This window comes from Pongo abelii, chromosome 11, assembly GCF_028885655.2.
Source record: "Pongo abelii isolate AG06213 chromosome 11, NHGRI_mPonAbe1-v2.0_pri, whole genome shotgun sequence".
Taxonomy (NCBI): Eukaryota; Metazoa; Chordata; class Mammalia; order Primates; family Hominidae; genus Pongo; species Pongo abelii.
The window spans coordinates 93,126,684-93,151,335 of record NC_071996.2 but is presented as its reverse complement, the minus strand read 5'-3'; the positions used below and the strand labels follow the sequence as shown (position 1 = coordinate 93,151,335).

Here is a 24,652-nt window from a genome sequence, read left to right as displayed (position 1 = left end):
TGCTGTTAACATAGAAGTACTTAAAATGCATTTCATCCTAGTTGTTCTTATACTAGTGACATTATCGTAGACACATTTTTAAATCCAGATAGTTATTTGTAATTTTTCACACCAGTTTTTGCTTTTGTCACATGTATTCAAACTAGCACCTCCACAGTCAAAGTGTTGTCATCCTACAACCTCAAGGCCCTTCACTCTCAATGTATGGAATGTCATGGTACTTGATGTTATTGCATGCCCATTGCTGCAAGGCATCACACAAGATATCCTGAGACAGGCGGTGTGCATATTCCAAGATCACAATATTGGTCCCTGGAGGTTCCTTCACTTCTTCTTTGACATTAACTGGAGAAGGCATCCTAGGTAGACATCTCTCTTCTGGCATAAAGGGTTCTTCACTCTCATGCTGCTTCTCACCTTCATATATGGTAGGAAATGGGAAAGTTTGCTTTGATTTCATGCAGCCCATGTTATGAAGAGCTGTTTGTGGAGGAAGCAGTGGCAAAGACTACTTCCAGGCCATCTTTAGAAAACAATGAAATTTGTCCATGTGATGTTGACCAGTGCTTTCCCTCTCCAGGCCACTTCAGTAATCAATGTTCCCTTTCACCACTCTTCACGTGTAGTGTTTACCTGTCAAGAGAAGGTAGGTTTCATTTTGAAGTAATAGAATGCAAAATAGTGTATGATTGAGTGGCATGTAAAAATCCTTTCATCACTTTGGTCACATGGAAGAAATCTGAGGTAAAAACAAACAGCTTTATCTTATCAGTAGAAGAAAAAGATAATCACTCAATAAAAATGGCAACTTGCAAAATAGGAAAGCATTTTTTTCAAGATCTGGCATATTTTATAAAACTGAAAACAATTCAATTTTTGCTAGCTTAGATTTATCTCTACCAAGGGTTAGCAAACCATTGGGCCAAATTCCAGCTACCTATTTTTGTACAGCCATGCTCACTTGTTTACATGTGTCCATGGCTGCATTCATACTACAACAGCAGAACTGAATAATTGTGACAGACCATGTGGCCCACAAAGCTTAAAATATTTACTATCTTGACCCTTTATAAAAAATGTTTGCTGAGTCCTGATCTATACTGTCAAGCAAAACAAGCACAACAAAATTTGTTCCTCCCCAAACCTCATGAACCTACAGATCTTGGACTACTGTTAGAGTCTGGCTTTATCCCCTGGTCACATATTTACAACTCAAAGAGTAGTAAACAATGTTTGCTTTACTTTAGTGCCACTTCTAAACAATATAGGTTACATATAGCAAAGCCACCTATTTTTCCTCCTGACTGTTCCCTGTGAAATTGTACAGAAGCTCAGTTTAAGGTTAAAGGTTTTTCCCTCTAAATGTCTCATTCCTACCCTTGTTTGATGTTTGGTCAATAAATAGATGACAATGCTTGTGATGTGCCTTCTAAGCCTCCCAAGTGTGTGTTATCACAGAATGAACTTCTCTTAAGGGACTTAAGGATAACTAAAACAATAAAGACAGCTTCATTTTAAAGAGGACTAAGCTGTAAGAAGCACAGGTAATCTCTATGAATGAGATTAATGGTCCCTGATTATATCTTAGTTTTGGGACTAAAAACATAGCTCTAAAAATTCATAAAATCTGTTTCTGAAAACACTTTTTTTCTTTTTTTTTTTGAGACAGGGTCTTACTCTGTTACTCAGGCTGGAGTAAAGGATGCAATCATGGCTCACTGTAGCCTGGACCTCCTGGGTTCAAGTGATCCTTCCACCTCAGCCTACTGGGTAGCTGGCCTGCAGGCACAAGCCACCACGCCTAGCTGAGTTTTTGTAGAGTCAGGGTTTTGCCATTTTGCCCAGGCTGGTCTTGAACTCCTGGGGTCAAGTGATCTGCCCACCTTAGCCTTTCAAAGTGCCTGGATTACTGGCATGAGCCACTGTGCGTGGCCTGAAACCACTGATCTTAAGGCAAAAGCTTGTGTGCATCTAATTAATTCATTTTTTAATAGTTTGTAATTAAAGATGTCCAGAGCAGGTGATGTTTGCTGGGTCTACACCATATATTATTCTATAAATTCTACCCAGTTTCTCATAATACTACATCTGTTCCTACTCCTAGTAAGAGTGATATGAGGGTAAGAAAGGAAAGGCAGTCTTCTGCTTTTAATTACCTTTAGTTCCGTATGCCCTGCTTCACGCTGCATACTTCAGAGATGTTAATTTTAAAAGGGAACAAGTTATGTGTGGTGTCTGTCTTGCTTACTAGCCTGAACTGAAGTGAACTGAAGATGGGGACTGTCTTGGTTGTTAATCATCAGCATGTTATGATTTTTCATAGTGTCTATTTTTTACTGTGAAGGATGGTTAAGGGAATCGGACATGGTTAACCTGAAAAAAATTACTTAGAGAACTCAATGAGTGTCCGATAAATAAAAGGCTGGGAATGGAACCATCAGTGGAACCATCAGAATATTCTGTTTTTTAAGACCTTTTGTTTTGCAAAAGCAGCTTTTTCTTACCCTAACAAAGTAGTGCCAGATTTGTGCATTTGCCAAAACCAGTTTTAAAACTGGACAAAATATATGTTGCCATTATTTTCAGGCATAGAGCAACAAGCAACACTGGATTGTGATCCCTGAGAGAAGAAAAACACAAGATGTTAAATCCCACAGATGGTCATTGTGGGATTCTACCTGGGGGTATCTCCCAGCATTACCATGGGAGTTAAGCCCCAGGAGAGTCAGAGAGTGGCAACTCTGATGGAACAGAGGTTAGGGTTACTAAAACAGCCGGAATTTATAAGATAAGAGTTCAAGATTGGGAAGAGAGGCAGAAATCTGCATGAGACTTGTCAAAGGTACTGGGATGTGCATGTCCAGGATAAGGCTCTGCAAAGTGTTAGCAAACGATTACTTCGTCTAGGACTTAAGAGTTGAACAGTGACACCAGAAGTTATACAGTACTTAGAATCCTTGGAATTGCAGCCTGAGTGGAGCAATCTCATTGAACTCTTCCGTATTTAGTTACTACTCAAGAAATGCGACACCTTAGGAATCAGTAGTATACCCTAAACAAGGTTTGGCAAGTGTTTTCTTAAAGGGCTATGACTTAGGCTTGTGAGCTAGGATGTTTGTGGCTTCTCCAAATTCATATATTGAAACCTAATCCCCAACGTGATGGTATTTGGAGGTGGGGCCTTTGGGTGATGATATTAGAGTATTAGTGCTCTCATAAAAGAGACCTCAGAGAGTTCCCTTGCCCCTACCGACATGTGAGGCCACAGTGAAAAGCTGTGAACCACAAAGCAGGCCTTCACAAGACACCATATATGCTCATGCCTTAAACTTGGACTTCCCAGCCTCAAGAACCATGAGAAATAAATCTGTGTGATTGATAACACCCAGTCTTATAAATACTCCATACTAGTCTCTGGTATTTTGTTATACCATCCTGAATGGACTAAGACACATAGGGTCTATGTTACAACTACTCAGCTCTGCTATTATAGCACAAAAGAAGCCAGATAATATATTAATATTAAACAAATGGGCATGGCTATATCCAATAAAGCTTAATTTACAAAAATAGGCAGCCAGCCTATGGACCACATTTGACTTAAGTTCAAACAGAAATAATCCCCTTTAACAAGAAATAAAACAATACCATTTAAAGGAAGATAACATAAGCCAGATGCCTTACAAGGTATTATTCACAGTGCCTACCATTCAATTAAAAATTACTAGCCATACAAAGAAGCAGGAAAATCTGACCCATAATCAAGAAAAAAAAATGACCCAGCGTTTCTTAATAGAAATTAATAATAGAACTTTAAAGTAGCTATTTAAGTATACCCAAGAAAATAAAGGAAAAAACTAGTGAACAAGAAAAGAATCTCAGAGAAATGGAAATTGTAAAATAAAAATGGAAAATCAATAACTGAAATGTACAAGATGTGAAATGAAAAATTCATTGTGTGGACTACTGAATGTTAGAAAAGATAGGATTAGTGAACTTGAACATAAATCTGTAGATGTGTCCAGTCTGAAAAATGGAGGGAAAAGATTTAAAACATAGAGCAGCCACTAAAGAGGTAATGCAAGTATGACTTACGAGGAAAGGAATTAGACACGTTTAACCCAGAAGAAGACAGGAAAGGAAGAATATTGGGGGTTGGGGAGGGACAATTAGAAAACCAACATATGAAAAAGCCTTCCATGTGAAAAATTACCTGGAAGAAAATGGACCAAAAATAACAATTGAAAGGCAGAGATGATCAGACTAGTTTAAAAATCCAAACCACACATATATAGTAGTTTCAACAATGAGTGCTGGAACAACCAAATCATCCATATGCCAAAAAAAAAAGCTGGACACAGTTCTTAAACCCTTCACAAAATTGATTTGAAATGGATCATAGACCTAAATATAAAATAGGACTCCTAGAAGATAACATAGGAGACAATCTAGATAACCTTGGGTTTGGCGACAACCTTTTAGATTCAGTGCCAAAGGCATGATGTGTTAAAGAAATAATTGATAAGTTGGACTTCACTAAAAAACTGCTCTGTTTCAGACATGGTCAAGAAAATGAGAAGACAAGCCACAGACTGGGAGAAAATATTGCAAAAGCATATTTGATAAAAGATTGTTACCTAAAGTATACAAAGAACTTTTAAAAGTCAACAATACAAATATGAACAAGCTAATTGAAAAATGGGCAAAAGATCTGGACAGACACCTCACCAAAGTCTTCTTACATATAGATGGCACATAAACGTGTGGAAAAATGTTCAGCATCATGTCATTCAGGAATTGTAAATTTAAACAGTGAGATAATGGCAAAAGCAACAGAACGCTCATTCACTGTTGGTGAGAATGCAAAATGGTACGGTTACCTTGGGAGGACAGTCTGGCAGTTTCTTACAAAATGAAACATTCTTACTGTACGATCCAGCAGTTCTGCTTCTTGGTATTTACTCAATGAGTTGAACGCTTAAATCCATGCAAAAATCTGCACATGGATGTTTGTAGCAGCTTTATTCATAACTTTGAAAACTTAGAAGCAAGCAAGATGTCCTTCTTGGTGAATGAGTAAACTGTGGCACATCTAAACAATGGAATATATTCAGCATTAAAAATAAATGAGTTAGGCTGGGCATAGTCACGCCTACAATCCCAGCACTTTGGGAGGCTGAGGCGAGCATCACTTGAGCCCAGGAGTTCAAGACCAGCCTAGGGAACATAGCAAGACCCCGTCTCTACAAAAAAATTAAATATGAAAAAAATTAGCCAGGCATGGTGGTGCACACCTACAGTTTTAACTACTTAGGAAGCCGAGGTTGCTTGGGCCCAGGAGTTGGAATTGAAGGTTGGGGTAAGTTAAGATTGATTGCACCACTGCAGTCCAGCCTGGGTGACTGAGCAAGACCCCATCTCAAAAAATGATAATCCAGCCATGGAAAGAAAAGGAGGAACCTCAAATGCTTATTACTAAGTTAAGCCAATCTGAAAGGGGTACATGCTGTATGATTACAACTATATGACATTCTAGAAATGGCAAGACTCTGGAGACAGTAAAAAGACCAGTGGTTGCCAAGGGTTATGGAAGAGGCTGAGATGAATAGGTGGAACAGACAATTTTTAAGGCAATGAAACTATTCTATATGATACTAATAATGAATTTCTGTCATACATTTGTCAAAAACCATAGATTGTACAACACCAGGAATGAACCCTAAAATAACGTGGATTTCAGGTGATTGCAATGTGTCTAGTGGGAGATGCTGTGTGTGTGTGTGTGTGTGTGTGTACACAGGATACGTGGGAACACTAATTCCTGCTCCATTTTTCTGTTAACTTAAAACTGCTCTGAAAAACAGTCTATTATTTTAAAAAAATACACCCACTATATGCTATCTATAAAAGATACACAACTTAAAACTGACAAAGAAACCCACAAGCATAGCTGGAGACTTAAAACATTACTAGGATATTCAAAGAAAAAATACGTGTTCTGAACAACATTATGCTCCAACTTGAGTTGATATTCACAGAACACTACACCCAGCAACTATTACATATTCTTATCAAGTGCATATGGAACATTCACCAAGGTAGACTATTGATAGTCTCAGGAGATTTCAAAGGCTTAAAACATTACACGGTATATTTTCTAACCACCCCAGATAGTAAATATCTAGAAAAGCCTCATATATTTGGAAACTAAACATATTTCTAAATAACCCATGGGACAAAGAAGAAAATCACAGGAGAAATTAAAATATATTTTCAACTAAACGAAAGCCAAAACATCAAAATTTTGAAATGCAATAGTTAGAGCTTAGAAGGAAATTTATATACTTAAATGCTTATAATAGAAAAGAAGAAAAGTTTAAATCAGTGATATAAGCTTTCACCTTAAGCTAAAAAAAGAAAAGCAAATTAAACCCAAAATAAGTAGACAGAAATAGGTAAGAACAGAAATCAATGAAGCATACGATAGAGACAACAGAATGAATGCTGGTTCTTTAAAAAGATCTAATAGATACATCTCTATACAGACTGATCAAGAAAAGTCACATATTAAGATGTGTAATGGGCATTATGACATCTATATACATTTAAAAGGCAAACAGGAATAATATAAACAATTTTATGCCAATATCAAATTACCAAAATTGGCGCAAGAAAAAAATCTGATAGCCCTACGTCAATTAAAGAAATTGTAATGTAAATCTTTCCAAAAAGAAACCTCCAGGCCCTAATGGCTACACTAGAGAACTCTTATCAAGTCCATTACGAGGAAGTAATACCAGTCTTATCCAAACTCTTCAGAAAAGAGAGAAAGAGGAAAGATTTCCCAGATTATTCTATATGAGGCCAGTATTACCAAGAAGACAAAACTCCACAGGCCAATATCCCTCATGAACATAGACCCAGAAGTTGGCAAATTGAATCTAACATGTAAAATGCATAAAACATGATGACTGAGTGGATTTATACCAGAAATTCAAGGATATTCCAAAGACGATAAATATAATTCACTATATTAACATAAAAAAGAAAAATCAGATGATCACCTCAGTAGAAACAAAAAAAAAATGATAAAATACCATTTATTATTTTAAAAATCCCAGCAAAGTATTAATAGGAAGGCCTTCCTCAAAAGTAATGTTAGTGGTGAAAGACAACACTTTTTCCCTATGACAGGAGCAAGGCAGCAATAGTCATTCTCATGATTTCTGTTTGATATTTTACTGGAAGTCCCACCAAGTATGAGGAAGGGAAGACATACAAAGCATAAAGATTGAGAGAAAGAGAAAACTGTCATTATTTGCAGATGACATAATTGTATATAGAAAATTTTAAAGATTATATGCCCCCCCCCAAAAAAAAATTTACTGGAATAATTGTAGCAAGGTCTTAACATATAAAAGTGACATATAAAAAGTAATTTCTACAAACTTAGCAGAAGATGAAATTAATGCCATTTGCAATAGCATCAAAAATATGAACACTTAGGGATAAATTTAACAAAGCATATGAAGGAAAACTGCATTTCGTATTGCGTACGTTGTACGTGAAAAATACAAAATGTTACTGAGAAAAAGAACCTAAATAAACAGATAAACGCTGTTCATGATCTGAAAGACAATATTCTTAGTCCTCCCCCAAATTAATGTGTATATTTGGCAAAACTCCAGCAGGCTTTTCTGTAGACATTGACAAATGGATTCTAAAAGTCCAGTCAAAATCCCAGCAGGATTTGTTTATATACACACACACACACACACACACACACACAGATTCTGAATTATACGTGGAAACACAAACTAGAATGGCCGAAACAATTTTGAGAAGGAAGAACAATAATTTGGAGTACTCCTATTATCTAATGTTAAGAATGACTAGAAAGCTACAGTAATTAGTGCTATATTGACAAAAGGCTAGCCACAAACCTATGAAACAGAAACGAGTCCACAGATACACCCATAAAAATATGGTAAATTGATACTTGACATGCCCAAAAACAACTAATGCAAAAAGGATAATCTTTTCAACAAATGGGATTGGAACAATTGGACATTCATATACTCTCCCCCCACCAAAATCTACTTATACCTTATACTATATAGAAAAGTTAACTCAAAAGGGATCATAGTTTTAAATGTAAAATGTAAAACTATAAAACAAGAAGACAAAATATTTGCGATCTTGGGTTAGGCAAAGAGTTCTAAGATGTGATACCAAAAGCATGAACCATGAAAGAAAAAAACCGGTAAACTAGACTGAATCAAAATGAAAAAGATTTGCTCTGGAAAAAACACAGTTAAAAGATTGAAAAAAAAAAACCAGCAAATATAAAAAATATTTGCAAGTCATGTAGCCAATAAATGACTTGAATCCAGAATATATAAGTATCAAAACTCAATAGCAAGACAACAACCCAGTTTAGAAAACGAGATTTGAAAGATTTAGGCAGTTCACTTGCTACCACCTATAGATAGCAAATATAAGTACATGAAAGATGCTCAATATCATTAGCCATTAGGGAAATGTAAATTAAAACCATGATAAGAAACCACTATGTAGCTGTTAGAATGGGTAAAAATAATACCAAGTGCTGGTGCATATACAGAGCAACTGCACTCTCATACATTGCTGGTGGGAATGCAAAATGACATGGCCTCTGGAAAACAGTTTGGCAGTTTCTCACAAAGTTGGAATAACCACGTAGAAGACCCAGCAATCCCACTCCTAGAAATTTACCCTAGATACATGAAAATTTGTGTTCACATAAAAAATTGTGTGCTGGCTGGGGACGGTGGCACATGCCTGTAATCCCAGTATTTTGGGAGGCCTTGGTGGGTGGATCACCTGAGGTCAGGAGTTTGAGACCAGCCTGGCCAACATGGCGAAACTCTGTCTCTACTGAAAATACAAGAAAGTTAGCAGGCATAGTGGTGCATACCTGTAGTCCCAGCTACTTGGGAGGCTGAGGCATGAGAATCACCTGAATCCAGGAGGCAGAGGTTGCAGTGAGCCAAGATCACGCAACTGCACTCCAGCCTGGGTGACAGAGTGAGTGAAACTCCATCTCAAAAAATAAAGCAAAAAAAATTGTATGCAAATGTCTGTCACAGCTTTATAATTGCCAAAAGTTGACAACAAAGATGTTGATATACACGAATATGGATGACTCAAAGGCATGCTGATTGAACAAGCTAGTCTCAAAAGGTTACTTATTTATATGACATTCTGGAGAAAGGCAAAACTATAGGGACAGATGATAGATTAGTGGTTGACAGGAGGTTGGGGGTAGACTGTGACCAAAAGGGCAGCAGGAGGGACCTTTTTTGGAGTGATGTAACTATTCTTTATCCCGATTGTGGTGGTGGCTGTAACAAATCTAAACATGCATTAAAATTCATAGACTTGTTCACCAAAATGAAGTCAGCTTTACTGTGTGTTAGTTAAAAATTTAAAAAAGGTATTTTTTAAAACCACAATACAATTACCCACACTAAGATTGCTAAAATTTAAAAAAACCCCAGTGCTTAGTGTTGGTGAGGACATGGAACGCATATATTGCTGGAAGGAATGTAAAATGGTACAACCATTTTAAAGAATTCTTGACTGTTTCTTAAAAAGTTAACCACGCACTTACCCTGTGAACCAGCCATTTCATCTCTAGATATTTATCTAAGACAAATGGAAAGATAGGTATTTTAAAAATCTGTATACCAATATCCATAGCCTCTTTATTCACAATAGTCAAAGCTGGAAACAACCCAAATGTCCATCAGTAGGCAAATCAAATGGATAAACAAATTAGGGATATCCTTAAAGTGGAATATAACTTGACAATTAAAAAAGGATGAACTATTGGTATGTCAAACCACATGGATGAATCTCAGACATGTTGAGCCAGATAAAAAAGATGGATCATATTTATATGATTTTCAAGATTGGACAATAGTGACCCTATGAATAGAAATCATAGTAGTGATTCCCTTTGGGTGGGAGGAAGTAAGGACTGTTTGGAAGAGGCCCTGAAATAACTTTCTAGGCTATTAAAAAATTCTATATCTTAATTGGTATGTTAGTTACATGAGGTATATGTTAAAACATGTTAGGTTGTACCTTTAACATCTGTTTACTGTATTTCACTGTAATTTTTACTTTAATAAGATAGATATAAGAACAGTTTTTGAGAACATTCTGGGGCACCTAAATCCAGGGGACTGATGTATTTTATCTGAAAAAGACTGCCTATGGGCAGCATCCAGAGCGGACCAGCTCCCTGTGCTGGAGGACTCCAGTGTGAGGCCTGCTGCTTCCTTTCTACATTGGCCTGAAACCAGCCCAACTCAGTGGTCATAGTCTTCTGGGCCTGCCGAAGAGCAAAAGCCTACTTCTAGTTCTTCCAGTTGCCAGTTCAAGGGCTTTATTTATCTGTTACTTCCTTTGGGAACAGGTAGAGTGCTTTGATTTAGAATGATGGCAATAAATGAGAAACCAATTTGAAATTGGATGTGAGAGTCTTTTGTCCTTTATTGTGCTGTTCCTGAACTTGTAGCTAAGGAGGGTAGAGTACGGAGAGGGATATATAAACTTATCGAAGGAACCAGATTAGTAATACTTCATCCCCACCACACTTTAATTTGCATATATTTCTAGAGTATAGGACATCAAAAATACCTAGATATTAAAATATTTCTGTTGTTAACCTTCAGCTGGTTTAGCCGTATCTATTAAGGATAGAAAACAACTGTTCTTCAGTTACTTATCACATCTGCTTACTAATTTATGTTATGTTTATCATCTCTTCCCATCTAATAGATGAAACAGGCAGATAGGTCTGGCTCTTCCACTTGCTGACCCAGAGTTCACATGGCAAATAAGAATGGAGCTGTCACTCCGAATTCCAGCTTCTTCTTGGAATAAAAGTGCTCCAACAGTACTTTATCCAATCCAGCCTGTTTTTAAGTGTTAATTTTCTCCCTTTCTTGAACTTATAGAACCTCTGTCCCAACTTTGAAGTTAATTCTTGCCGATAAAGACCAAGATAGCTCCTTCCCAGGGTCTCTGTTTCTTTCTTCCCATTGCCCCTGTCCTTGACCTGATCTCTGGGCTATCAGCAAGAACGTGATGGCCCAGACCTTCCCAGTCTCCCAAACAGGTCTCTGGGTGCTACTACCCCAGGACTAGTTCTCAAATCTGGCCTTCAAGTCTTGTGTTAGGAAAAATGACACTGATATATTCATGTAATTAGGTAATCATCTGGTCCAGTAACTAGCTATCTAATGGAATTGCTAATGGCATGCTGAGAAGGTGCAGTTACCCTAATTGAATGGATTAGTAAACTGCCCCCACATATTTGTTAATCGGATTTTCGTGCTATAATTTCCATCCCACAGAAGCCTCTTAAGATTTATCATGAATAAAAAAGCATGATCCTTAAAGTAAGAGCCAAGAGGGAAAAAAAAGTTCATGTGAAGCATCTACTGTTCATAGTAGCAGCTGTTTAAATACTTTTAAATACTTAAAAGGCAGTTACAATACAGTACTTTAAATACTTAAAAGGCAATTACAGTATAAGCCTGCACACCATTGAAGAACAAACTTTGTATAATTTCAATCACTCCTAATAAGATAGTTGATTCATAAGGAGGAAATAAAGTTTCAACAATGTTAGCCATTAATGCAAGTCAGTGGTTAGGCAGCTATGATTAGCCTTAAGATAGCAGGTGTAATCAGCTGTCCTGAATTAATTTTTAGTCTGTTATTCATTTATCAGGTTGGGAAGTGACTGTGGTCATCAGTTGAAGGTGTGATACATTAAATGCTGCATATCAACCAGGAAGTGTTTTGGCCTTCTTGTCATTTTAACTGGCTAATTACAGAAATATAAAATGTCTAAAAAACAGTTTCTCAAAAATATTTAAATCAATCTTTTATACCTTAGTTCTCAAGATACACAAAAGATCAGAGCATCCCTTAACCATCCAACCAGTCTATACTGAGTGTCTACTATGTGTTTAGAACCTGTGCCCATAGAATGTAAGTGCTTCCAAAATTAACAAAATCAAAAGGAGAAAGAGAATATAATTTATTCAGGCTGTAAGTATTAAAATCTAACAGTGCCCTTCCACCCACCACTCCCTCTCCCTCTGTCCCCTACCCCTCAAATCACAATGCACAGACACATATATACACATTACAGTCATACATGAGGAAAAGAAAGCCCCTTTACGTGTTCCAATGTTATTTGAAGCCTCAAAGCACTACAAATATAGAATAAGCCCTGACACTATCCTCAGAAAGAGATCTAGCAACAACTGGGCCTTCTGTTGGGTCCGTCAAAGAAAAAAGGTGATTTACTGCAGCTACCCACCTTTTTTCCTCCTAGAGCCAGGGTCTCAGTCCATCGCCTGGGCTGGAGCACAGTGGCCAGTTGTGGCTCACAGCAGCCTCGAACTCCTGGGTTCAAACTATCCTCTGGCTTCAGCCTCCTGAGTACCTGCGACTATACACACATGCCACCATGCCCAGGTTATTTTTTATATTGTTTGTAGAGACAGCCATGTTGCCTAGGCTGGTTGTGAACTCCTGGCCTCAACTGATCCTTCTGCCTTGGCCTCTCAAAGTGCTGGGATGATAGGTGTGAGCTACCATGCCTGGCTAGCCCATTCTTTATAGTTCATTTTGTAGCTGTGTTCCTCCATTCTGGGTGCAGTGTCATCAAAAGGAGTAAATTCCTTGGGAATATGCCAGTGGAAGGTATCACAAAAAGGCCATAATTTGGACATGAGTTGGACACAAACACAAAACCAGCAAAAAAAAAAAAAAAAAAAAAAGTAACTTCTAAAATCTGCTCTGTAAACAAATAGGCTGCTAACTCCCCAGAAGTCCATCTTAAACACTGGATTAACAGGGATGGTTTATTTTACCATTGTCCTATTTTATGTCATATTCTTAAGCCTTTACACAGGTTTCTAAGATGCCTTATATCTCAAGTTATTGCTTAAAATTGGTCTCACCCTGAATTAATGTAAATATATAATAAAAACCATGTTATGGTCTTTCAAAAAGTTTTATGCGTATATATATAAAATGTCTTTCAAATTTCAGTGTAGATGTGATTAATAAAAATACCAATTCATTAAAACATAACTTGAGGTGGGCAGATCACCTGAGGTCAGGAGTTCAAGACCAGCCTGGCCAACATGGTGAAATGCCATCTCTACTAAAGATACAAAAATCAGCTGGGCATGGTGGCAGATGCCTGTAATTCCAGCTACTCAGGAGGCCAAGGCACGAGAATCACTCGAACCTGGGAGGCGGAGGTTGCAGTGAGCCATGGTCACGCCACTGCACTCCAGCCTAGGTGATAAAGCGAGACTCAGTCTCAAAAAAAATAAAAAATAAGTTTATAAAAAATATATATAACTCAGTTCCTAGTAACATGTTTGTCGTTATATGTTCTCTAATAATGGATACTAAGAATATACTTTCTTGTAGGGCTCCATGAAAACTGGACAGTAAATGGAGGTCTTTGTACTGGGAGTATTGAGAATCATTCACTTGGACTATAAATTCACAACAGTATCAAATGACATTGGTTAAACAGGCAAACAGAAATGGACACAATTTAAATGTAGTGTTCTTTGTCTTTCACCAAAAAGGAAAAGCTACAAAATACTGTAAATATGACTTTGGTCAGTATGAAGGTCACCCAAAGAATACTACTGTAGGGTCCTTAGAAACTGAGTAGTCGGTTTCATCCTTAGGCACTTAGAGCACACACATTGTACAGCTGCTCACTGACAGGATGGGCTCAGGATGACTCCATGTGGTCACACTTAGGGCCAAAATTTCTCAATAGAGAGGCAGAGAAAATAACATTGTTAAGAAATGAGACAATGTTTGAGATTCTAATAAACCTGAATAAAGCGGTATGGTATGATTTTATCTGTGAACTGGGCTCTACCTCAGTCATCTAAAAATTGTGATTTTGGTCGGGCATGGAGGCTCACGCCTGTAATCCCAGTGCTTTAGGAGGCCAAAGTGGGTGGATCACCTGAGGTCAGGAGTTCATGACCAGCCTGGCCAACATGGTGAAACCCCATCTCTATTAAAAATAAAAAAAATCAGCCAGGTGTGGTGGCATACGCCTGTAATCCCAGCTACTAGGGAGGCTGAGGCAGCAGAATCGTTTGAACCTGGGAGGCAGAAGTTGCAGTGAGCCGAGATTGCACCACTGCACTCCAGCCTGGGGGACAAGAGTGAAGACTCCGTCTCAAAAACATAAAAATTGTGAATCTATATGTAAAGCATCTAGAACTTCCCTTGGAACATGGAACATGTTCTGTGTTATTTCCATTCCTTATCTCTCCAGATTGTCTCCTAAAGATACTAACATCTAATTATTAAGTGTTCTATTATATCTCCAGATTATAATTGAGGAATGAGAATTATAATCTAAGAATGACAACAGTAATTTAGGATTTTGAACAATTAGATGATAGACTAACTGTTGAACAGGCGATAGATGTCTTAAGTCCAGGTATCAATACTTCATCTCATTTACCAGGTCCTCCAGGTAGAGGAAAAAAACCACACACATACACAAGCAGGTATTTCCCTAAGCCCTTCTGGGCTTCACTGTGGCTACCAGGTGGCTTCATCTGGCCACTCCTATTTATGGCCATGAATGTTGACCTTCAATCTGCAGCAATTCCTCCAGCACCATAATATAAATCCTCACAGAAAAATGAAAAGGAGCTCTGACCAACTAGTAAAGAAGACTGATCTGGAACCTCTTCCCACTTCATCATTTTGTTAAGTTGGTAGATAAGCCCCAAATTCTAATCACCTCCTCGAGTCACATTTCTTTTGCAAACTCCTGTGCATACGTGTGTTTAAATCTGTTCTATTTATGCCATTACTCTTTTATCAGTTTGATTCACAGGCCTTGGTCATAAACCTAAGAGGGTAGAGGAGAGCTTTTTTCCTCCCCTACAAATTCAATTTCTATTAGTCTTTATGTAGTAAAACCACTTCATTTTAGAACAAGTAGGAGGCATACATTAATAAAAGAGTGTTAAGTGCTATGCACTTAATTAAATTCTAGGCAGCAGTATATGTAATTTTGAGCATTGAAAAGAATCATTACTCTGGTATAGAGACAGGGAAGAACATAGTGTTCAAATTCACTAGGACTCTAGGTCAGAGGACCAAGAAATTCAGAAAATTTTGCCATGTAAAGTTTCATAGTTCTTTCATGATCCATATACTCCACATCTTTACCTGAAGAGTTACTGTGTGGTTCCTGTTTTCTGTGGCCAACAATACAGTGTCTCGGGGGAAGAGAGGTACATTTAATGTAAACATTTTTTAAAGCCCTGTTTTTACCCAATGGACTTAATTTCTCACTAATACAAGGAAATTTCCTCTCCCATCAAGTGAGTCTCCTTGGCTCACCCATTCTCATTTCCTACTCCTAGTCCTCCTTTAAGTTGAAACACCCCACCTCACCTTTATCTCCACCCAGCACCCTTTCCCCTGTTCCTTACTTAAACCCAAGTACTATCTTTGAGGATAGGGGAAGCCCCATCTCCTTCTTGCAGACTTCCCAGTCCTCCTCCCACCCTTCCTCAGAATTCTGTTCTCGAACTGAAGTCTAGTCTTTAATTTATAAATGCTATCTCCCCAAATGAGATTAGATATTCCTCAAAGGCAGGAGTTATTTTTTTCTTTATTTTGTACAGAACAGTTCTCTACATCAAGGCGATTAATGAATGCTTACTAAAGTTTTCCTATTTATCAACTATCCATGTGCCTACAGTATGTTAGATGTTGGGAAGAAAACAGTGAAATTTACATAGTTCTGCCTCTTGCAGGCTGTCTACATGCAAAGGCTACAAACTTGCAGTAGTGTTTGGGCCAGTGTTTTGTTGGGCCAGTGCAGTGTTGAAACTGTTCTGAATTAGAATATTTCTAAGCTAGGCATTCACTCTTTGGGTCACATATCTGTTACTCCCTCCCATTCAGCTTCACTAATTTATGTTACCTTCAGCCCCTTGTGAAACACTCTTAATTTCACAACTTTTAACTTACAAGGAATAAATTCATTCTTAAAATACAAGGCTCTTCCCATGTGAGATACTGATTAGAGTTATTTACTACTGCCAAAACTTTTAACATTATAACACCATGAGTGGTTCTATTTCTCAACCACCAACTTAGTGCCTGTTGTGCATAGTATACTTACTATGTGGAAAGTATAGTAAGAAAGGCTCATTTTAAAATTCTCAAATCCAAGGATAGATGGCTTATTCTAATGAGAAAGAAAACAAAACTGCTCAGCAACGTTTTGCTCCCTTAAAAGCAAATGATTTTCAAGCTGGAAAGCGTGGAAACCTCACTAAGAGAGAACTAAGGTGCAAGCAGAAGAGGTCATTTTAAAATAGTCCATGCCTTCACATTCTGGTGAATTATATTCCAGGGTACCAAGAAAACCTGCAGATGTCAGCACAGAACTATTCTGACAACCTCTATAAAAACATGGAGAAGAAGGGCAGTCTCAAGAGGCTAGAGATTCAAACAGAACTTTTTTCCCCCTGTGTTTTTATTTTTAATATTCAAAATTAAAGGAAAGAATTAGAATTCCTAGACTTTACAGACTAATAGTTTGACATCTATCTCTGGCAAAATTCAAAACTTAAACATTAAACAAGGAACAATGAGAGGTGGAGGAAAAGACTGGGGATTTCTAGGAACTAGCAATTTGCTAAGAATCATTCATTTTTAAACTAATGTTATTTACTTTTGTGGTAGATCAGGGAATATGCAAGATCTTTACTTTTCAGCAAGACATTTTTCTCATAATGTCCTTATGGAGAAGACTGTTCTATGGACTAGAAAAGTTTGATAAGAAAGGGCAGAGTCCAGCTAATTCATTAGTTCAAGCAAAATCTACTGAAGGCCAACTAGGTTTCCAGCCATTATTGTACTTCGCGCTTTCAATACTTTGAATTTTAACAACCACCCTGAAAGGCAGACGTTACCTCATTTTATTGATACTGAAGTTTCTCAAGGTCACAAAGCTAATAGGTATCAGGGCCAGACTCCAAAACCAGCCTCCAAAAATCCAGGACCATTCCTACTGTGCCACAGGTTTCTAGAGGTACCATGGTCATAGCAAAAGGACTTGTCCTGTCTCTTATCAGTGACTTGAATGTCTGGTGAATAAACTCAGCAAATGTGTAGGTGACACAAAACTGAAAAGTAGAATTAACATGATGAATGACATAAGATTAAAACATCTAACAAACTGCAAACCATACAGAGGCTTTAAGTAATACAAGCCAACAGAAAAAAGAAATTCGGATTCAAGAAATGTTTAACTGCATAATTTAAAAATTAATAAAGCCTAACTTTATTTTTGTCTCCTTTGCTTGACAGCAAAGCACACAGGGTATGGAGGTGAGGTTTTTAGTCAACTTCCGTGTATTTACTACAAATGCCAATTAAGCAATAGATGATTTCATTTGAAGATGGCAACTCATTGCACCCTGCACTGTTTGGGTTAAACTGACTTATTGAATTCAATTTTGGGCTAAGGATCTTTAGCACAGAGAAGGGTCTTAGGTAAGGAAGGAAACATAAAAACGATTATTTATTGAAGATAACTAACATTTACTGACTCTTAGGCACCTCTACTAAGTACTTTATTATTAATTTAATCCTCACAATAACCCTAGGGGTAGACAAAGTATATTATTCCCATTTTACAGATGAGAAACTGAGGCTCAGGGATCTGAAAGGCTGTCAAGCAAAGGAGACAAAAATATTATTTTGTATCACTTTAGACCTTTCATTTCTTAACTATTTTTGGGTCATGGACCCTTTTCAGACTCTGACTAAAGTTTTAGATCCTTTTTGCAGAAAAATCTTGTTTCTAAGTTCACAGTTGGAGCGCTATTGGCCAGGTAGGACTAATGAGAAACAGGTACTGCTTCCTAAGCGATTGTCAGTTCAGCGTAAACAAGGCCTTGCTAACAACAGAAAAGGAGGAACCCCTCAAAATGTAATGAGCTCCCTGTCACTGAAGTGTTCAATCAGAATGTGGCTGGCCTGTCAGGAGTGCTATAGAGGAGATAATAAAATGGATTGGAGGTTGGTCTACAATTTTAAAGCATCCTTTTGTTACAACATTGTGTGGACCTAAATAAGTAATGCTTATAATTTTTGTTTAATGGCAAAACAAAATTAAAAACTGAAATTATTCTTCCAGACCATTCTGCTTGAAAGCAGAATGCGTAAATAATGTTATTTGCCATCTATTTATGATAGCCATGTTAGGTGTTTGAAAACAGCCTCATCCAAAGGGAAAAAGGAATAGCCAACTGTTGATCTTGGTTTGATTTATACTTTGTCATAATAAAAGTAGATTCCATATTCCTCCGAATTCTTATCTAAAAATTTCCCTGAGAGAGCTGCCACATACACTAGATCCTAAAAAGATGGTCTTTGATAAGAACATTTACTAGTTTACAATTTTATGTTAACCTAATTCCCTAAAGGATAGGGGAAGGGCTGGTGTCAGACCAGAGACATAAGCGAGACAACTCCAATTGTTCCGCTTTGTTTCTTTGACCCCTTAACTCATAGCTAAAGGATCTTACCCGTCTACTCCTCTTAATTTCTTATTTGCATCATTTCGCCTCAATATTCAGCCTCCCACAGCTCCAAAGAACACGAGAACTAATACTTTGCTCATGATATGCCATTCAGAGGACAAGCCTGACAGCTTGGCATATCAATGCAATGTTCAGGGGCAAATCTCTTACCTGAAAAAATCTTCACTCACTCTTCAGGTAGGAAGCAGGGTGGAATTGCAACTCATAATGAGATACCTTTCACTGGGAAGCCCAGAACAAAATTGAAGGGGTAGGGGCTAACTCTTCTCGATTAGGGGACGGAGAGGTGAGGCTCTATCCACGGCAGCTGGCTGAGAAAGGTCTCGTTTAATTACAGCCTCCTGTAACTCATGGGTTTCTGCCATTGAAAAATCTAAAAGGCACAGCTGACAAGCAAAGACCGACAGACACCCGCCCTTCACCAGTCACCCACCTCCCAGATGTTCACTTACACAACACATTGCCCGGCAGCTGCGCGCCCATGGCACGTCCGGACAGCCGTGGGGTCCCGGAGGCAGCCTGCTCTCAGGCCCGGGGCGGGTCTCCGAAGCTCCCGGAGCAGCGCTGCCGTGGGAGGGGGGCTTGCTGGCGTCTGGGCGGGCGGCAGCTGAGGCCCGGCGCGGGCAAAGTGTAGTCCAGCTGCCAGGGCAGCGGCGCCGCCTTCTCGCTGGCGCCCGGCTCAGCCAAGTGGCAGCATGTGGAGGACGGGGCGTCCTTCGGCTGCGCTCGGGCTCCCGGCCCCTCCTCCTGCCGTCGCCGCCGCTCCCGCCGCGCGCTCCTCGCGGGTTCGCGCCCCGCACCCGGCCCCCAGATGGCCGCCCAAGGGCGCTCGGCTCCAGGGCGCGCCCTCTGGGAGCGGCCCATGAACTTCGGGCGGCAGAGGGTTGCCTCGATACTTCCTCAGGCGCAGGGTCCGAGGCAGGGGCGGGCGGAGCGGAGCTGGGCTGCCAGCCGGTTGGTCTGGGCCACCGCCCTCACGCCCCCCGCAACTACCAAGCAGCTGCCGGCGCCGCAGCGGGAACAGACCCGCAAAGGTCAATGAAAGCAGAAGCCAGCGAGGCATCGCAGAGGTCAATGAAAGTAAGAGCCAGCGAGGCATTTCGCTGGCCCTGCCCCTGGTCTCGGCCTCCTGGGCTGCGAACTCTCCTGAGCTCCGCCCGGGTGAGAGGGGGCGCTGCCCTCCAAGGCCTCTCCCCCGCGGGGCCTGCCTTGGGACAACAGGTGCTGGGCCGCGGCACTGAGCCCGCCTGCAGGGGGCCCCGCAGCCTGGCCGCGGCCTTCCCAGCTAAGGGTTCTGCGCTCGGGCCAGGCAGAGCTGCCAGACCTGCTTTGACCTGAAACCCCACTCTTGTAGAGCTACGCCAGGGATTCCGCCCTTCCCACCTCGTTTGCACCATGAGTGTGCAAAGCAAAAGTGTTGGAAGTACTTAAACATTTAAAGGACATATCCATTTTATACTTTTCCATACAGAAATACTCAAGAACATTTTCCAAGCGTGTTTCTCTTTCAAACAAAGTATCTCTAAAGGCCATTTTCTCACTCTTTAAAGCATTGAATACCACTGCCTCAAAACATGGCCATTATTCAGTTACACTTCCCCGCACAGTCCATGTGATGCCTGCATCTGCCCAGCATGATTTCTAGCAATAGTAAAAGTCCCAAGAGAACTACAAAAGAACCATTATTTTCCTTGTGTTCTACAACGGATTAGTCAATGCGAAATTCATGCTTGAAGGGACCTTAGTGATAATTTTGACTCCACATTACAGATGAGGACACAGAGGCCCAGAGTTCAGCAGTACAACGAAAGAGAATGGAACTTAAAAAACAAACAATCTATAAACTGAGAGTTAGCTCTTTGAGGGTACATTATAGTAAAAAATAAACCTAGATTGCAGAAGAGTTGAGAAGTTTAAGTTACACAAGAATCTAGCTCAGAATCTTAGATTTTAAATGAACCAAGCATTCTTATTTTTATCCAGGCTTAAATTAGCTAAGGTTATATACAAACCCAGTGGCCCAGAAATGTAATTTTTCTTCATGCTAGTATGATTAATGGGATTGGAGTTGGTACATCCTGACAATCATAGAATGTAAGTATACCTATATTAATTGATTTGTCTGATACGTATCAATTTTTTCTCTTTTTTTTTGAGACGGAGTCTTGCTCTTGTCACCCAGGCTGGAGTGCAATGGCGCGATCTTGGCTCACTGCAACCTCCGCCTCCCAGGTTCAAGTGATTCTCTTGCCTCAGCTCCTGAGTGGCTGAGATTACAGGCGCCTGCCACCATGCCAGGCTAATTTTTGTATTTTTAGTAGAGACAGGGTTTCACCATGTTTGCCAGGCTGATTCCGAACTCCAGACCTCAGGTGATCCCTCCGCCTTGGCTTCCCAAAGTGCTGGGATTACAGGTGTGAGCCACCGCACCCAGCCAGTATCAATTTTAATGTATACAAATTGATTATACTTACATAAAACAAATTATTCAGTTCTACATATTTCAGGCACACCATGCTAAACAATTATGCTCAAATGCAAGGTTCCACTTTTAGGCCTAGTTCTTCACTTAAGTTATGTAATTTTCTTGTGCTCTTCCTTCCCCAGCTTTAAACTTCTATCAACCTAGTGCTAGAATCATCCTTAGGAGACCCCTGGGTTCCACACTGAGGGGATGGCATCAGTTCTTGATGTGATCTAGGCAGAGGAGACACTTAGAAATTTGTGTTTCTTACTTCCCAGTTACCAGGTCAGAAGGAAAGAAAAAGTGGGTGAGAGTCTCTGGCCTCCATCAGAAGAGAAACCCATGAACTTGAAAATTTCTTTCACTCAGTTTGAGAACAAATTGGACCAGACTTTGGTCTACAAATGAAGCAGGCCATGAGGGAGCGAGGCCTACACACCGAGCCGAGCTGCTCCTGCCAGGCTGGAGCCTGACCCTTCCTTCTCCATCCCAGGGCTGGCCAAGCTGGTGGGGGAGACCCAGGTCAGGTCTGGCAGGGATGACTAAGGCAGGACCTAGCCTGTGGCCTCTGCCATCTGCCCGGCTGCCCTCATGGGTGTGCACTGGAGAGAGTGGAGCAGGAGGGACAAGCCTGGGGCTGGTGGGGAGACCGCACCACCACCCTTCTGTGAGTGGGCCTCTCTGCTCTCCTCTCTGCGGGGCCTCCCTCAGGTCCAGGCCAGTGTGAACAGGTCCTTGCAGGTTGGACCTGGAAAATAGCCTTGACTTCTCTCCTCAGGACTGCAGGCCATGCTTCTGGTCAAGATGATGCCATGTAAGACTTGGAGGGAAGATGCGTCAAGGGAACTTGGCGCTCTCTGCCGCTGGGATTCGGGAAAGCTGGCTCTCCTCCCAGCCGCCCAGCCTAGAACTGGGAGTCAGGACATAGCATTTCTGCCCCTCTGTCCTCACCTGGGCTTGAACAAGGATAGAGGCGACAGGAACCAAGAACTCCACAAACTGGTGGTGGCAGAGAGAAACTGCAGGATTTTGAAAGTGCTGACACAACTTTTTAAAACCTGGGGAATGAAGTGAGAGGGGTGAGGAAGGACCCAGCGATGGCCTGAGGTGAATGTGGTTAGGGTGAGGGGCTGTAGCAAGTGTTTAGTGGTTTTGTTTTCTCCAGAGTTCATAGAAGTAAAAGTCGTAAAAACAGCAATGATAAAATCCTGGAATTTGAACATAAGCAATCTCACCCTAGGGTCCATGCTGTTGACAGGAAACAAATACTGAGCTGGATTGAGGATTGATTGCATGTTAAATAGTAAACTTGCAGTTAGCAGAATCAAATCAAGGCACTCACATACTCTTTGCTCTGTAAAGAACTCCCATTTCCATCCCCAGCCCCATAAAACTTCCACATCAGACAGACAGACCACAGAGGTACATAGCTGACTCCCTCCACTGGTTTCTCTACTTAAACGAGCACTTTTAACTTTCATTTTTGCCTCAGGCAGACCAGTCAGAGCTTGCACCTCTGGGAGAAGCAAGGGAGGTTATGCCGGCGAGGCAGAAGGGACCTCCTTTCTAAAAGTACTCTAAGCAGTGAGATGATGTGACCTTGTCAGGAAGGATCCGGGCCCTGGGATTCATTTGTCTGCCACTGGGGCTCTTACAAGCATATCACAGAGTCAAATGTCTCAGTTGGTTTTCTGATAAGGAAGTGGTGAGGACTGGAGAGGGAGATGGCATAGTTTGCGAGTGTTCATTCACATGGAGGCTAGAGAATTCCTGTACGCTAGAGAGAGGTAACGCAAATCACAGAAAAGATTTATAAAGAATAGAAAATGACACTAACTCCCCACCTGCTCCCACCACCTCCACCCCTACCCCCAGAACTTATCTCAGGTTACAAAATAAGAAGCCAAAGCCAACTGAGTGGGTAGAGGAAAATTTAAATGCAAACAAGATAAACTTCCTGAGGAGACAGAAAAAAAAATACCATTATGGGATATGAACCCTGATAGAATAGCACATAGGTATGACCATTGAGGAAACTCATTTTTAGATTCTGCCTCTTTGTTTCTCATATAATAACAGTCTACTGGTCTAGGGAAAAAAATCTTTTAGTGGTTATTGGAAAACATGGCTATTTCTTACATATATTTCTCACTGATCCAGGTTTTATGTGCTAGTTTTTGTGTGTTCAATCTAAAATGGTCTCTCCAAAACAGTGAACTTATCTTGTATTTGCTAAGATTTTATTCAGATTTGGCTGAGAGGCCCAGATATCTTCTCTGAGTAGGCAACAGACACATTTTCATGTCAGACTCTAATTAAGGTTTTAGGATACAAAGCTTTAAAAATTCAGAAGCAGAAATGGTGTATTGATTCTTTAACACTTTCTGTAACTCAAGACACCTAAAAATGTTTCTTGATGAAGAACTAGGAGTGGGTATGAAAATGATGTCTTGGCCGGATGCAGTGGCTCATGCCTGTAAATCCCAGCACTTTGGGAGGCCAGGGCAGGCAGATCACGAGGTCAGGAGTTTGAAACCAGCCTGGCCAACATATTGAAACCCCGTTTCTACTAAAAATACAAAAAATTAGCTGGGTGTGGTGGCAGGCACCCGTAATCCCAGCTACTCAGGAGGCTGCGGCAGGAGAATAGCTTGAAACTGGGAGGTGGAGGTTGCAGTGAGCCAAGATCACACCATTGCACTCCAGCCCAGGTGACAGTGCGAGACTCCGTGTCAAAAAAAAAAAAAAAGAAAATGTCTTATACTTTGCTCCTGAAACTTTTCCTGAACTCTTTTTTTACTACTCCTAGTTGTTTCTATGCCCAAGCAGGCTTTAAAACCTTGTTGTGAACCTTAACGACACTGTGGGAAAGACCTCTTCTTGTTTACCACTTTCCCAGAATCAAATTGCAAATCATTAGATTACCTATATAGCCAAACAAGTGAAAATGTAAACCTACCAGCAGAGTTTCTGTTCTAGCCCATTCTGTGCTACTGTGACAGAATACCTAAGACTGGATAATTTATAAATAATGGAAATGTGTTTTCTCACTGTTCTGGAGGATGGGAAGTCCAACATCATGGCACAAGCAGGTTTGGTAGGTTTTCTGGTGAGGGCTGGATCCTCCAGAGGTGGGGAACCCCAGCTAAATGCTACAAGAAGCCTCGTTTAAAGGGGTTTTGATCCCATTGACAAGGGAACAGCTCCAAAGGCCTAATCACCTCTTAAAGGCCCTACCTCTTAATCCTATCACATCAGCAACATCTGAATTTTGGAGGGAACATTCAAACCATGGCAGTTTCCCATTATAATATTTTAATATATATCATGATATGTTTAAAAGCTCTTATGAATTAAATTTTCCAAATGGTACTGTAGGCCATTGTAGTCTTATTCATTATGTCACTGAAGTGAGAAGTGATTGACATTATCTTCCTTATGTGGAAGACAAAAATCAAATAGCCCCTCCAAGCTTCTCATTCCTGCAGAAAAAAAT

General features: G+C 40.1%; 2 protein-coding genes across 5 annotated transcripts in view; one reads left to right on the top strand and one right to left on the bottom strand.

The window, feature by feature from the left end:
* HIBCH (3-hydroxyisobutyryl-CoA hydrolase) overlaps window positions 1–13,952 on the top strand; it is a 136,061-nt gene extending 122,109 nt beyond the window's left edge. The window contains exon 16 of one of the 2 annotated variants that reach the window (XR_008522600.1): window positions 13,510–13,952. The gene's annotated coding sequence lies outside the window, so the exon portion shown is untranslated. Of the gene's footprint in view, window positions 1–10,827; window positions 11,224–13,509 lie in introns of those variants that run through there. The other variant, XR_008522601.2, reaches the window with a different exon arrangement.
* C11H2orf88 (chromosome 11 C2orf88 homolog) overlaps window positions 76–24,652 on the bottom strand; it is a 61,472-nt gene continuing 36,895 nt past the window's right edge. For 2 of the 3 annotated variants that reach the window (XM_054548988.1, XM_054548990.1), the window contains one exon: window positions 76–633. In XM_054548988.1, coding sequence (XP_054404963.1) covers window positions 182–469 — 288 coding nt within the window. In that variant the 5' untranslated portion in view covers window positions 470–633 and the 3' untranslated portion in view covers window positions 76–181. Of the gene's footprint in view, window positions 634–9,652; window positions 9,688–24,652 lie in introns of all 3 variants that reach the window. The other variant, XM_054548989.1, reaches the window with a different exon arrangement.